This window comes from Opisthocomus hoazin, chromosome Z (genome assembly GCF_030867145.1).
Source record: "Opisthocomus hoazin isolate bOpiHoa1 chromosome Z, bOpiHoa1.hap1, whole genome shotgun sequence".
NCBI lineage: Eukaryota > Metazoa > Chordata > Aves > Opisthocomiformes > Opisthocomidae > Opisthocomus > Opisthocomus hoazin.
Window position 1 is genome coordinate 18,412,743 of NC_134454.1, and position 15,650 is coordinate 18,428,392.

General features: G+C 38.8%; 1 protein-coding gene across 2 annotated transcripts in view; it reads right to left on the reverse strand.

Moving 5' to 3' along the window:
- Nucleotides 1-15,650, reverse strand: part of SNX24 (sorting nexin 24) — a 100,697-nt gene that overhangs the window by 6,933 nt on the left and 78,114 nt on the right. For both annotated transcript variants that reach the window (XM_075411193.1, XM_075411192.1), the window contains one exon: nucleotides 863-957. In XM_075411193.1, the coding sequence (XP_075267308.1) occupies nucleotides 863-957 (95 nt within the window). The remainder of the gene's footprint in view (nucleotides 1-862; nucleotides 958-15,650) is intronic.

Sequence of the window (15,650 nt, forward strand, 5' to 3'; positions counted from 1 at the left end):
ACTGGCTGATGTCATCAATTACAAGTGAGAACCACAAGCCTGTTAGATTCTGAATCGCTCTGGAGACTGCCCTAGGCCACAGACACCTCTGAGTGTAAGAGGGCCTCAGAATCATCTCCACTTTTTTCAACTTGCCCTCATTCCACTGCAGATCTACATAGCTGCCCCAAAGTGGAAAAGGGCCACGTAGCTTTCTGGGGAGCAAGTTCTGGTAATGCTGCTGGACTGTCCACTACATCAGCTTGCACAGCACAAGAAATTATTCTCCCTACAAAGCTTATGGCAGCAGGTGGTAACAGAGCTTCCAGTTACACTGTTTTGGGTATTTCTGTAGTTGTTACACTTATCGTACCAAGATTCCCTTCTCCCACCCTGATGAAGAAGGCTTCCCAGGGGAAGGGCAATGGGGCCACTGGGGTAGATGTCATCAGAAAGGTGAAAGACCCCATTTTCAAACACATGGAGATCATAAAAGATCACAGAATTAACTTCTATTTTGTGCAGATACTGTGACCATAGAACACATGCAAAGGCTTTCTATACAACTTTAGTGAGTGTTTATGAATTTCTTACATTTCAGTAGGTACCTCAAGATCTATGAGAAAATCATATTTTTCTCATCTAAACTCTCCTTTGCTTTCCAAGAATATTACATTAAACTTCACTTCTGTCTTTGAACAGGCTGGATTTATTTTACCACTTTTTGGGGATATATAAACATATTTAACATGAACCTAATGCCCATTTATTTTACAGTGTTAGAGTTGGCAGCAAGACCATTTTAAGTCAATGGAATTGCATCAGCGCTGAGTGGATATAGGCCTTTTGGCCTCCATGTATCTTTCAGTAGATGAGAGCTTACCCACAGCTTTCTGCTTTTGGCAAGGCAGGTACGTGGCGGACGTTCAGGAAATCAAGAAATATTTTAGGGAGCTCTTCATTTTCTAGAATGACTGTCTACAAAAAAAAAACCACGCACAATAGAAAACCAAGATTTTGTAATATTTTAGCTGTCACACACTTTTATTCAAAGCATTTCCCACTTGCAACACTTTTGAATTCTTCTCTATTTTGGAGTGCTTCATTTCAATACAAAAACCACAGTTCTTAATGAATCACATATAAACACATTCAGCTTATGCCACTACATTCTTTTTCACCTGCCATCACTGGTGCCAAGCTAGATGCCTCTCAAGCAGCGATGTCTGATTCTGGAACTAAGTTATTGACACGCTCATTTGTGAATAAAATTCTGTTTATTTAAAACATAAAGCAGCTTCAGCTCAGTGCTTTTACATTCATCTCACAGAAGACTTCTGTCTGGCACATCAGTGGAAGAAGGAAGTCTCCACTTTGTGCAATTTTATTAATGCTTGCATTGGTAAACGCTAACGAGGGAAACTCTTTGCTTGGCTTGACAGATCAGCTTACAACGTACTTCTCATATCTGTGCTGTGACTCCTGATGACAAAGCTCTGACCAAAGAGCGGCTGGCTAGGCCTGTCACATTCTTCCACAGCAATGACATAATGGCCGGACTCTGTTCTCCTTTGTTTTTCCATTGATGAGATGATTTACAATCTTCAGTAAATCAATTACAAGTACACTTAAAAATATGTAGCAAATAAATGAGAGGCTTAGGTGCATCTTCATCATGAAAGAATGATTTTTAAAGGAAACAATAGATCTCTGACAGTTTCATAGAAGCAGTCCAAAAATAACCCCTGATCTTTAATTTTCATGAGGCAAACAAAACAGTTCATAAACTCAGCCATTGTCTCACCTGAAAGATTAAGCCGTTAGTTATTTACTGTTCATACTGCCATACATCCTGATGACACACATACTTCACATGCAAATGAAAGCCACAAGCTCTTCCCTAAAGAGCTTTCCTTCATAAAAGCCTGATCCGGAGTGAATGTATGCATGGAAGAAACTTCACTAGATTTATAAATAAAATGGCTTGTACAAGTAAAGCTATCCATGTTCACCCTGTTCATTTTCACACTGTAAGTTAGAAGAAACAAACCCAGATAAGAAACAAGACTGGTGCTGGGAAGAAACATTACTCTGCTCACATTCAGGAGGTAACTCGTTCCTGCATGTGTATTCTTTCACATTACAATATCACTAGGGAGACGCAATGGTATGTAGAGGATAACAGGATCACAAAAATAATTAGGTTAGAAGAGATATCTCGAGGTCATCGAGATGTTACGTCAGGTTTTATAGCAAATGGTTTGGTTATTTGTGTAACAAAAACCCAGTTAGTGTAAAAATTATGTAAGACATGCATAGGCTTAAAAGAGAGAATCATATTTGAAAACCAAGATATTTGATAACGTGTTCTTTTTTATGTTACGTTTGCAAATCTGAATTCAGAGTCTACATTTCTTCAACAGCTGAGGCCATCACTAACAAGTTTGCAAAAAAGAACAGGGGAAAAATGCAGCTTTTGAACTTCTCTGTTCTAGATTTTAATGGATGTAACTAACAGGGAGGTCTGAAATCTTGGCAAGTGTTAAGCCTTTCAGTTCACCTCTGTATGAAGATGCTGCATTAAAAAATGCCACTTCGTTTGCATTCTGCAAAATCAGCACTGTGCTGCTGCAAAATTTACCCTGTTCTGCATTCAGGCTATGCACAGAAGGAGGAATGGAGGTGGATGCATATTCAGAGGGTGCGTGAATTGCATAACAATCCATATGATTTGCTCAAATAAAATCATATTACTAATTATATGCAACGAAGAACTGCACAAAGTTGTATAAAGATGTTTAAGGGCATCCAATGCTTACATGCAACCTCATACTTACACCTTCCGACAGCTTTTTTCAACAGCTGGGCTGCCTGCCGAGGCTGCTGAACGGAACAGTGATTGTCACGGAAGAAGAGAAGGCTACATCACTGTACAAAAGGAAAACTCCCGACAGCTCTTACAAACTTCTCTGTTTCTACTTCCACTCACTCCAGATTAATATCTCATTCTATTTTTTTTAGTTTTTTTTCACGACCTGAATCAAGTCAAACCAAGCCTTGCTTAGCCTGCCCCAACCAAATATATTCCACAAAAAGACGTAAGCAAACAGCATCTGTCTTCGTGTGTTAATCCATATAGTTTGTTAACTGTCAATAACTCCGCTTTGGTGATCAATAAACTTGAAAATGTAGAATTTGCAGAGAAGCAAAGGCAATTTTGCATGCACGGTACTCTATTTTGGATGCCACCTCTGTTCATTGGGAATTTTATTTCCAGAATTTTACAAAGCGAGGAATGACTGCATTGAACAAAGGAGGATTTTTCAACTGATGTAATGTGACATGAATTTTAAGGAATTGCAAAATAATTGAAGGTACAAATTAATTATACCAATAAGTGGGCAAATTATCTTCTGGCTTGACTTCACTGGCTTTGATACAAAAAAGGGCCAGCACATTATCCGGCTGTTTAATAAAGCTGGTAGAAACCAAAGGAAAAGAGAAAAAAAAATTGTGAACAACAACAAAAAATACCCCCATCCACACTGGATTAGGTATGTCTGCCTAGATGTATTTCCTACCTCTAGTGGTGGCCCAAAGTGGGTGTCTAGAGAAAAATGTAAGCATTCTCAACTTCCTATTTAAGTTTTTTCAAAAAAAAATACTCTTGCATTAGAAATGTTACTGTAATTGGCTTAATTTACCTGGAAAAACCCATAACACAACAGATTTTTGACTTCTGACTGAAAACTTGTAAGGAATACGTATTTTGCAAACTTGCTTATCTTTAAGTAACAGCTGAGCAGAAAAGGAACCAGCAGGTAAAGTCTCTAAATTACTATCTGTAATTTGTGATATAATGTGCTCAACTGTAGCCTTTGTTCAAGTGAATAGATGACATTGGCCTGTAAACATGACTGCTACCTTGTTTCCTCTGCAATCAGAAACTTAAAGACATATATTTTCAAAGAAATAAAAACTCACAATTAGTGTGTTAGTAATGTGAATTTCTAGTACATCTGAATTCTACCAAGACCATAGCAATGAGTTTCAAATGTGGGCCCCAGAGTTCTAAGCAGACTAATTTAAGAAAAAAAACAGCATGTGTATTCCCTTCTTAAAATAAATTAGAAAAAACCCCAAAACTAAAACACCTAACGCAAACTCTGGCAAGTGATTTGGGAAATGACTCCAGAAATACATTTTTGCAAACTCATTGATTTCAGCTGAACTAAGAGTATAAGCGCCATACTTTCTTAGAAAATCGTAAAGGGTGTTTATCTGTTACTGTCACACTTTAATGAACTACTCCGTGCTTCAGGATAAAAAAAAAACAAACACAAACACACTAGGGAAAGCCTGATGTTTACATCAGCAGAAATGTCTTTTTCATCAAAAGGGTGCAGTTACTATTATGTAACACAAATCACAAAAATCCCAATTTTTCTACCCTATCAGTTTCATAAAATCATGTTCCCTAAGGATGTCATTGATTAGTTGCACATGTTCTTTCAGTGACATCTGAAATACTTAATTGTTGGTTATCTTTTCTCCTTCAGCAAGTAAAATATAGTCACAAAATTGCAAAGGGACTTGTTCTGCCTTAACCTTAGCTAGATGCCATCATGCAGTGGAAAACAGTGCTAAAATATCACAGGATAATGCTCTCCAACAAGGGAGACATATAAACAGCATAATGATTTCCCACGAGTTTCCTTTTTAGAAAATTGTCACTAAAGCCAGGGTAAATGGTGACATATCTTCACAGAGGACACTGCGAAATCGAACACTGGCATTCTAGTTAGGTCCAAACCTACTCATCAGCCAATTATAACAGTAACTGAACATCTTGCTGAAAACCTGAACAAGACCACTTTGCTAACCTTAGGAGATCATGCCACGGGAATGCATCGTTTTCACAGATTTTTGTTACTATTGTTGTTGTTTTTAATGAAAAAATATTTTAAAATTAATTTCTTACAATCACCTATCACACTTTCTCAAGGTTGCTGGAACAGCTGTTGAAGGGGGAGAAATGAGCATGGGGAGCTGAGTTACAAGGTTTTTAAGAGTCCTTACAGACTTCTTCATTCAATCTGGTGTAGTTTGAAATGCTGTACTGTTAAGGTGAAAAAGTTCATGACAGTTTTTCCTCTCTTCACAGGGAAAGATGCTTCACAATACCTAATTCAGTGGTGCAGCTAAAATGGGGGAGAAGAAAATCAATACATTCCAGCTACAGTAAGTAGGCTGGAGTGTCAGTCTCCACTGGGACCAAAACCCACATCTTTTAGAACACTTTAGAGTCTATATTCTTCTATTAACCTGCTTTTCCTGAACTGCTTTACACAGTCCCATGAAATGATAAAAAGGTTACCAGAAGAAGATATTAACTAAAAACCAAGTAGACGAAGGAACCAGACTTCTAAGAGCAAGCTTTCCCTTTTTTTAAAGTAATAGCAGACACAATAATTTGTTATATTACCCATTGTGAAGAACTACGAAGAAACTCACTCCCTTCTTCAGTGAGGATGTTATTACAGGTTATCAACAAGAATTATTTCTCAGTAAGTTGTCACTTAAGTTGTCGTAGTAAGGACTCTCCACTTTTCATTACTACCAGAATCATTCACTGATGGGCAGTTTTCTAAGAACAGAAGGAGGTTATCAAACATGCTTAAAAGTCTGTATAAAGATACAAGAGGCAGGCAAACACACATACAATGACACAGAAGAAATGTTCCATAGGAAGCACCAGCTAGCTAACACTCCCAGGCTGCGTATCAAATAGAAGTCAACAGCATGAGTGCCATCTACACAGTGGAGCTTGAAAGGGAACAAGATATTGACAGTAAGTATTACATGCCAAAATACTTCCAACAAAGATCTCTAAGTTACTGTTTGGAAGTTAATGTATAGTCACAAAAGTTTTTTTTTTTAAAAAAAAGGCGCAGAAGGGAATTGAACCTCTGAACCTCAAGACTGGAGAATAGTAGAAAAATTCCTGCACCAACTTTCAGAGCAATTTCTTATGCCTCCAGTGAGCTTAAAACTCACCAGATATCTCCTGAGTGACAAATCCATCTATCACAGCATTCTCAAGCTACACAGAGGATAAATGAACTAGATGGAAGGGAAGCCCAATAGGTTAAATGACTGCTGGAAGACCACTGAAAATACATATGCAGATATTCATGACAGTGTCTATAAGCTATTAACATTTTTACTTAAGCCTTACCTAACCCAACTTTAAAGCACTTTACTCGATTAAAAATGCTACCAAGTAAGTTTTAAGGTAGTGAGTACTTTAGTTAGAAAACTAGCTAATTACACATTTACAGTTCCAACTAATATTTAACTACTAAGTGCGGAGCAGATTGACTTGAGGCTAAGTGTACAAATATAACCCATTTGATGTGAAAAATACAATATTGAATTTTTGTGGAAAACTGAGAACGTAGTGTAGTGGGAGCAAACAGTGAATCTCTTTGCAGCAAAACAGGAGACTAGCCCTTGAAAGATTAGAAACAAAGTGCAACAGACTACATTTCCTTTGAAAAATAAAATGAAAGGAAGCAGTCAATACAATTTCCTGAGACACTGCTCAAAGGATTGGAGGTTAAGACAAAGCTGGATGAGAAATGAAGAAATCAACAGAGCAAAAGGAAAAGAAGCAGAAGGGCAGGACAAGTAAAAAAAGTTAACAGGAACAAGAAAGGCTTTTAAAAATAAGTAACAGGAAAAAGTACAAAGAGTAAGCGGATCTATTAATGACAAAGAAAGACACCAAAATAAACGTTGATTTTAAAATGGTTGAAGTATTTTTTTAAGTCAATGGACCACTAAAACAATGATAATTAACAAGTAATTAAGACCATGTCAATAATGCTGCTAATAACAAACAGGTGCAGGAATGCCTTAGACAATAATATATATATCTATCAGCAGTTCCAGAAAATACAAATTGTAGGACAGTAAAGAAATCAGGTAGTTACACTTGGAAAAGTCTTCTCAAGAGTACAGGGGAAGAAGGTTTGGGAAAAAAGCAACCACATTTACAATCCATAATAGAACAACAGGTAAAGCAGAAGAGGTTTAAACTTGCAATACTGTTTTCTGAAAGCTTAAAGAAACTAAATACAAATATGCAGTAATGAAAAAAAACCCCTAACACTGAGGCTGCAACTACGACACCTGGAAAGTTTGGAAACCGGTAGGTCAGATGCTGCCCTTCTGTGCTAACCCCTGAGCACTGAGAAGGAAGTCAGATGGGAAAAAGAAGCTAAACACCACAACAGTATCTGATCAGGTAATTAAAGACTATCATAAATACATATGCTACTTTAAGTGAATAAAGGTATTACTGATAATGTCAGTTACAGATTTTCCGAATTTGCAAATGTTTCTTCAGTCTGAAGACTGTTCCTCTATATATGGGAGTTTAGTGCATATTCCTGTCTTCTTAGTATGTGATAACCCTTTCTTAGAATTGTAGAATTATTTAGATTGGAAAAGACCCGTAAGACCATCAAGTCCAACCATAAACCCAACACTGCCAAGTCCACCATTAAACCAAGTCCCTAGGTGCCATGTCTTTTAAATACCTTCAGGGATGGTGACTCCACCACTTCCCTTGGCAGCCTGTGCCAGTGCTGAAGAACCCTTCTGGTGAAGAAATTTTTGCTAATACCCAATCTAAACCTCCCCTTGCACAATTTGAGGCCATTCCCTCTTGTCCTATTGCTTCGCACTTGGGAGAAGAGACCAAAACTCACCTTGCTACAACCTCCTTTCAGGTAGTTGTACAGAGCAATAAGGTCCCCCCTCAGCCTCCTCTTCTCCAGACTAAACAATTCCAGTTCCCTCAGCTGCTCCTCATAAGACTTGTACTCCAGACTCTTCACCATCCTCATTGCCCTTCTCTGGACACACTCCAGCAACTCAGTGTCCTTCTTGTAGTGAGGGGCCCAAAACTGAACACAGTACTCCAGGTGCAGCCTCACCAGTGCCGAGTACAGGGGCACGACCACCTCCCTGCTCCTGCTGGCCACACTATTCCTGACACAAGCCAGGATGCCGTTGGCCTTCTTGGTCACCTGGGCACACTCCTGGCTCATCTTCAACCGGCTGTCAGCCAACACCCCCAGGTCCTTTTCTGCCGGGCAGCTTTCCAGCCACTCCTCCCCAAGCCTGTAGCGTTGCACGGGGTTGTTGTGACCCAAGTGCAGGACCCGGCACTTGGCCTTGTTGAACCTCACACAATTGGCCTTGGCACATCGTTCCAGCCTGTCCAGATCCCTCTGCAGAACCTTCCTACCCTCAAGCAGATTGACACTCCTGCCCAACTTGGTGTCACCTGCAAACTTACTGAGGGAGCACTCAACCCCCTCATCCAGATCATTGATAAAGATATGAAATAGAACTAGCCCCAGTACAGAGCCCTGGGGAAGACCACTTCTGACCGGCAGACAAACTGGATTTAACTCCATTCACCACAACTCTTTGGGCTTGGCCATCCAGTCAGTTTTTCACCCAGTGAAGAGGATGTCCATCCAAGCCAGGGGCAGCCATCGTCAAGCCATTAGCATTCATCACGCTCAGATTTAAACTCTGAACCCTCAGCATATACTTTTGGTTTTCCTTTTTCTTTTTTGGATTCTCACCAAAGGATGTCTCTAATTGAGGTCATAAAATACACTGAAAAGTATTTGCTTGTTACAGTGACAAGTCAGCAGGATCACACAGTGTTCCTCCAAAGGACCTAAGGTAACTCACTGATGAATTTTCTGAACAGCGGTGTATACCATATTGTTCATGGCTGCTTTAGTACCGCAGGACTAAAGAAATGACAACCATAATTTTTTTTTAAAAAAGAGTACCATGACAGAACTGGGGGTTTATAAACTAGTATGCCTGTACCAGGGAAGTTAGTAACAAATAAAATAAGGAGTGGAATTTTAGGGCACATGGATAAATACATCCATATGGAAAAGAATCACAGGGCTGCTGTTAAGAAATACCCTGCTTCAGAACTGACTGCAACCCCTGGAAGGATCAACAAGCAGAGCTAAACATGGCCCTGTTGATAGAGCCTACTTTCATTTCCAAAAGGCTTCTGACAAAGACACCCACCAGCAGCCACAATTCTTCCAAAGATAAATAAGTAGTTACACATCCCGAAAGAGACGTTAAGGGAACACAGTCAAGAGCGACGCATATCAGAAAAATATAACAAACAGCGCTGGGCTTTAGACTGACCATCAGTGATCAGATGAGTGAGATGCTGGGAGCTACAACATATCCTTCAAAACATAAGCTCAATATCTAGCAGAAATTTAAAAAAGCAAATCAAAAGTTTACTAGAAACTATTAGAAAAGGAATCAAGAAATCATTAGAAATTACTACATTATTATTATAAAAAGAGCGATTTAGACAGAAGGAGGGACTTCTTCATGGAACAGGTAGTTGAACCATGGGCCACAGGACACTGCAGATGCTGAAAATTTATGTGTTTAAGGAGAGACTGAGTAGATTGATAGGAGAGGAATTAATTGACCTGAAAATGCATGAAAATGGAGAGTGTATTAACAAGGAATTATCAAAGCGTGTTCTCTCTGTCCTCCCTCACATAGCTGCTTTTGGGCACTATCAGAGGCAGGCTATTCTCCCAGAGGAACTTCTGGTCTAATCTGCTCCAACTATTATTTTGTGCTAGGCCAGCTGAGATACAGGGTTAATTGCAGTAGCCTGCAGTAGCAGATGGCTCTCCCAGAGCAAGACGACTGAGCATGGCTGGGAGATGGCCCACTCACTCTCTCCTCCCTCTGTTTCACTCATCCTTTGTGCCATTCAGGTGGTCGGAAGAGGCTGCTCCCACCTGCCAGTCCTCACCAGCCAAACCCCACAGTGAGAGTCATTTGTCAGCTTTTGTGCACCCACAGCCCCTCTACCTCCTTCTTCTCCCAGCAGTAGTGAGCATGGAGATGTGCTGCAGGGACAAGGGAGCTCTGTTCTGCTTTGTGGGTCCGGCGTGAAGGGCTGCCGGGGACAGAGGACTGAGCTGGAGGCTGAGCCAGCGGGCAGCCAGCACCCCCATTTGCAGGCAGTGAAGATGAAGGAGTGACGCAGTGGTGATAATCCAGCACTTCTTTCTTGCTGTCAGCTCTGAGAAGTTTTACTTTGAAATACGCACATTACTTAAAGATTTCCAAAGCCAAATAATATCAGGACAAAACAAAGATAAACCAGGAAAGAGTTAATGGAACACAACAAATATTTTAAGAAAACTTAAAACATTGCTTGGAACCAAATATTGTTTGCCTTGTTTTACTGAATACAAATTATCTGAGAGAAAATACATTTCTGTAAAATACAAGTGAAATGACTGTTATTTCAATTCACTAGAAGTTATATGAAGACAGTCTGTGAGATATATTAAAGTAATTCACACACCATTTAAAACATCCTTGACAGAGAATACAGTTTTAACTGCAGAACGGTGCAGTATTTGCACATTTACTATCTAGACGCACTAAAATATATAAAAAATATCTTTTCTCCTAATTATGTTTCGTTTCAAAGAGGAGTTTGAAAAAAATTGTCACCTATTTCTGCACAGAATATGTTTACTATTTTTTCCTGCACTGTTGTATTTTCTATCTACTATTATTTGCTATGCTTGTAAATAGGCCTTTATAAGGAGGAAAGCTATGAGCAAGCCTGAAGAAAAGGCAATGATTAAAGAACTAAGCTGTACTCCATTCTTCAGAGCCAAATGCAAGAGGATATTACCTCAGCAGTCAGCAAAACAATTAGCTCTGCAGCACGACCAACTTTTTCTTGACCTCCCAAAACCCCCACTCTCTGGATAATGTCACAAACTATTCTGTTAAGATGGAGATGTTGGACTGGATGTTTGAGTTTTAGGTCAGATAATGTGGTTTTGGTCAAATAACACAGCTTCAAGAGAACTCAAAAAGCCCAGAAAAATGCCGAAACATTTAACAATAGCCTTGAAAGAGCATTTGCACTTCTTTTTTGCTCATAAGAAACATCCCACAGCTCTTAACTCACTTCGCTGGTTTTGCTGGGAAAAAGGAAGGAGTCAGGTGGTTGATGCAGACTGAGAAAGGTAGCTATGAAAACAAGTCTCGGTCTCCACAAGAACGACAATTTCATGCAAATGTCATATAAAAATTCCAGAAATCATCTGGGGATGATTTCCTCATCTGCATTGTTTCCACATGGTACTGTAACAAAAATGCTATTCAACTCTACAATAAATTCTTATTTTGTCTCCCTGATATTTTCTTGTCAGAGAGTTTGGGTCAGAGTAAACTCCTGAGAAATGACTTGACATTCCCTTTGAAACTAATTAGACTAAGCAGCATGTACCCACTCCAAAGTCCAAACAAGAGAATGTAGAAAGCACAGGGAATTCACTGTACCTGGGGTTAATGAACTCATTGTGTCATTTTTGCAGAGGTAAAGAAGGGGTAACGTAGCCGACCAAATATACTTAGATTTGTATGGTGGGTTTTTTTGGGGGGCTTTGTTTTTTAGTTTTGAATGTTGGTAGCCTTTTCAGCACAAAATGTGGTGTTGAGTAAGGACTACAGGCTAATTTAAATGTTGGAAGAGTAACTGCAAGGAAATCGGTAATCTTCATTTTAAAAACTCTGAAACTTACATTAAATTTAACCAGCTTAACAAGAAAACACATGTTGCATTTGCAAGACATTTACCTTCAGCAGCAAAAGCAAGGTAAAAATCTAGGGTTTTTTTTTTCTGAATTAGTAGTATACTAACAATTTACTCTGATATCCTAATTGTGTAGTTAATGAGGTGGTTGCTTACACAAGGGCAAAGAAGCACACAGTAAGTTTTGACACTAACAAACTCAGAAATGAGCAAGACAGAGGGGCTGAGGAAAACCGGAGTCAGTCCTAACAGTACAGATACCACAGGAACAGAACGATCTTATAAATGTATTTGTTTTAATTTGTGAAAGCAACTGGCTTTCTCGTAGAACCACTGCAACAGAGAAAAAGCCTGTTTAAAACATGCACTTTTCCAGGTCCCATTAAATTAACTTCTGTTTGTAATAATTCTTAATGTTTAAAACATTTCCCTAGCCCCACAGGAGAGCAAGACCCAATCAACTCAGAACAATGCGGTAAATGCTGTGCTGACAGATTAGCCATTGATTCAAACGCATCTGTTTTCTGAAAGTCTCACCAAGGTTTGTTCTCTTCGAAAACATTCATAAGAAATTTCCAGATTCAGACAATTTCTTCTTGCCTGCTTATGCTACAGAAGCAGCATAACAAATGGTCAAGATCTAATGACATCCAACCATATGGATACTAAAAAAGCTTACATATCATTTCATAAATTACATAAGAAAGTTGGAATCAATGTCAGAGAACATAAGTTTGACTAGATGAAGTAGGACATTTTTTAACAGACACTAATATGCACGTTTAAATTAAATTCTTGATAAATAACTAGCTACTAACTATGCTGTGAGAATATTTTGTCAGGCGTCATAATTCATCGATTATTTTCATTAAAAAAGAAGTCAATATAAATGACATGGAGGATAGCAGGGCAGTCATGACAGAGTAAAATACTTTATTTTCCCAAACAACATAAAAGCAGGATGATGCTCAGGACTGTTCAAAAATCAACAGTAAGCACTTCCAGCAGGAAGTGTCACTACAGAACAGTCAAGTGGGCAAGGAAGACTTTGATATATGTTGTCAAAATATTTAACTGGTTCAGTTTTGTCATCAAGAAGCTGAGTTTGTTAACTCTCACGTTAACCACACTTGTGAATCTCGACAGACGGGTTATTTCTATGTTAAAACAGATTGATCGAGGACTGCACCCCACTTCTCAGTACCGTCCACCACACTACTCTTCCAGAAATAAGACTTTAAATTATCCGAATTGTTTTGTCTTAGAACAACCATTCCTATGCTATATTTACTGAAACTCTCTTGTCCCTCCATCCCCACCCCATTACAGGAGAGACCCGACGGCAAATTATTTAATTCTTTACTCATCAGTGAAATGAACTGTTTGCAGAGTCAAGCCCAGCATACCGCAGTATGATTTTGTCTTGCTAAGGAGTCAACGGTCTTTACAGAAGTAGGAAATAACATGTTATAAAAAAAATGAAGCAGCTAAGAGGTGTGGTGTAGAGTCTGTGATGCTAAATTCTGGATGCTCTTTACAATCTTAGGTACTTGCTCATGGATTCAATCTGCAGTGGCAATTAACGTTACCAGAAGTCCTAGAACTAGACAAAGTAACTCCCTTCCTCTGCAACCATACACACCCTGCTTTTGGTTTGCATAGAGCTGCTCACAGTAGTTGCAAGGTTATCCCTGTTTCTTCTTGCAAAAAAACCCAACACCAAACAATCCCAACCTCCCCCCCCCCCCCGATTCTTCCTTTTTCACTCCCGCCACCCTGGCAAAAAACCTCACCTCTCTTTCATAGAAACGAGCATGCCTTGTTACATGCTGCTCTGTAACTATAGGAGCAAATCAATAGCAGCTGAATGCCATCTGCTTCGGGCAGCAGAACAGCACCAAAAGTGTGAGCAATGCATCTTCCCTTATTGAAAGGTTATTTTATGCAAGTAAACAATTCATCGTCTTCTTGCACGCTTGATGCTCATTTACCACTTTTGATCAATAAAATATGCAAAACAACAAAAAAATTGAATCCTAAGAGTAGTTCTGATGCCAGTGTGATGGTTAATCAATATCAGGTCTCTGTTCAGTAAGGCAGGCAGTAGGGTAACTCCTTTATTGTATGAACCCAGGAAAAAGTGTGGAAATGTGTCTCGCCTCTAAAATGCAATAAGAGAGTGTGAAACACAACTTCTACCCTGCAAATTAAAAAAAATGAGAATGAAACAGGAAGCACTACTTTAATTCTACTTTTTTCCACTCACTATGCAAAGGGTACTTAGGTCAGCTTGCCTGTCCATTTGTTGCAAAGAATCTGCTGTTCTGCTGCTGATAGAGCTATACCGTCATTAGCACAGATATTTGGTTAAATTGTAGCCATTACAAGACATACTTCGGACAGCAAGCCACTCTGTTTCCTTCTAAAGCTGCTCTACCTTATTAAGTCTTGGTTTTCAATGTATTTATGTTTCAGGTGAACTCAGTTTTTCTGTTAAAAACAAACTGCTATGGGAATTTCTCTTGCACAGTGTTTCTTTTAGTCAGACCACAAACTGCCTTATTACATTAAGCCTCCTGACAATTGATTCAAGTAGAATACTTCTCTCCCAACAAAGAAAATGACATCATTTTTACAGACATTGCAGAACAAACCCTCCAATTTTAACTGTTTCCTAAAATAATACAAAATACTTAAAAAACAGTTGCTACTCACAAAGGCTCTCTAGTCTAGTGAGTTATATACCCTAATATTAAAAAAAAATTAACCACTTTCTCATTTGAACAGCAATTTTGCAGATTGTATCTCAAAGATAAAGCCATAAATTTAGCTGCACACTGTATGTTCTGATCTGCACTTAATATCGTATTTTCTCCATTGCTCTTTCCTCCTTGTACCTAGAAACACAATTATTCAGGTGTGTGGCCTTTATTCAATTTCGGTTACTTGAACTGAAAAAAAGCTTGGTACACTTCTGTAAAAGAGTATCTTAGGCAGGGCTTCCATTTAGAAGAACTACCAAGTACAAGACTTAAAACAAACAAACAAACAAAAAATCAGTTTTTCTCTATATTTGCAACGCAAAGGCACTTCCCAGCGTGCTGGTCATGGACTTCCAGAAAAGATGTATTAAAGTGAAACTAAGCAATACTGAATAAAAAAAAATAATTTCACAGTCAGATTAGAACCAAATACTATCTTGCAGTCAAGCAGCAGCACTTATACACAGGAGGGACAGAAAATCCTGTTTGTTCTTCCATTCTTGTAATTCTTATGAGAACAAGACAAGGGAAGAACATATCTATAGATCAAATTCTATAGCGTTTTTAAGGTAATTACTAGTTATTAACAAAGCATGCATTTGCACATATGAAAAAAGTCCTTCTGGCCAACCAGTGAAACTGATAAAGATAGGTCTGGTTTTGGGGTGTATTTAAATCAGTGAATTAGTGGCAGATTTTTAAGCAACAGTTCAAAATTTTTCATTTATAACCTTATAAGACCCCAAACATTTGTAGTCATAACAAGCAGCTGCCCCTTCTACATAACGAAGCTTGGATCAAGCTGCTTCTGCATGCCTTCTTCAGAAATGCTTATGAGTTTATATGAACTACAATATACGGTTTGATCTCGTTTATAGAAGCCAAAACAATTTTGATCAAATTAATAATACAGAACATAGTAGTGAAAGTGCAGTAGCTTTGAGTCAATGACCCAACTAGCAGCAAGGGTATAATTTAAAGTCAGAAATTTCCAGTGCATGCACCGTTAGCCACAGTGAACCTGTTACTGCTCTAAAGGGAATTGTTTGCCTCTTATTAGATTTTCTACAGCACAGCCATAAGTGATAAATGTACTGCTGTACTCACTGTCAAGTTAATCAATGCTGCCAAAGTTTTGTTGACCTAACAGTAATCCATAAAGTGAGCGGCATTTTCTCTATCCCTATGACATCTCGGTCCTCAGTGGG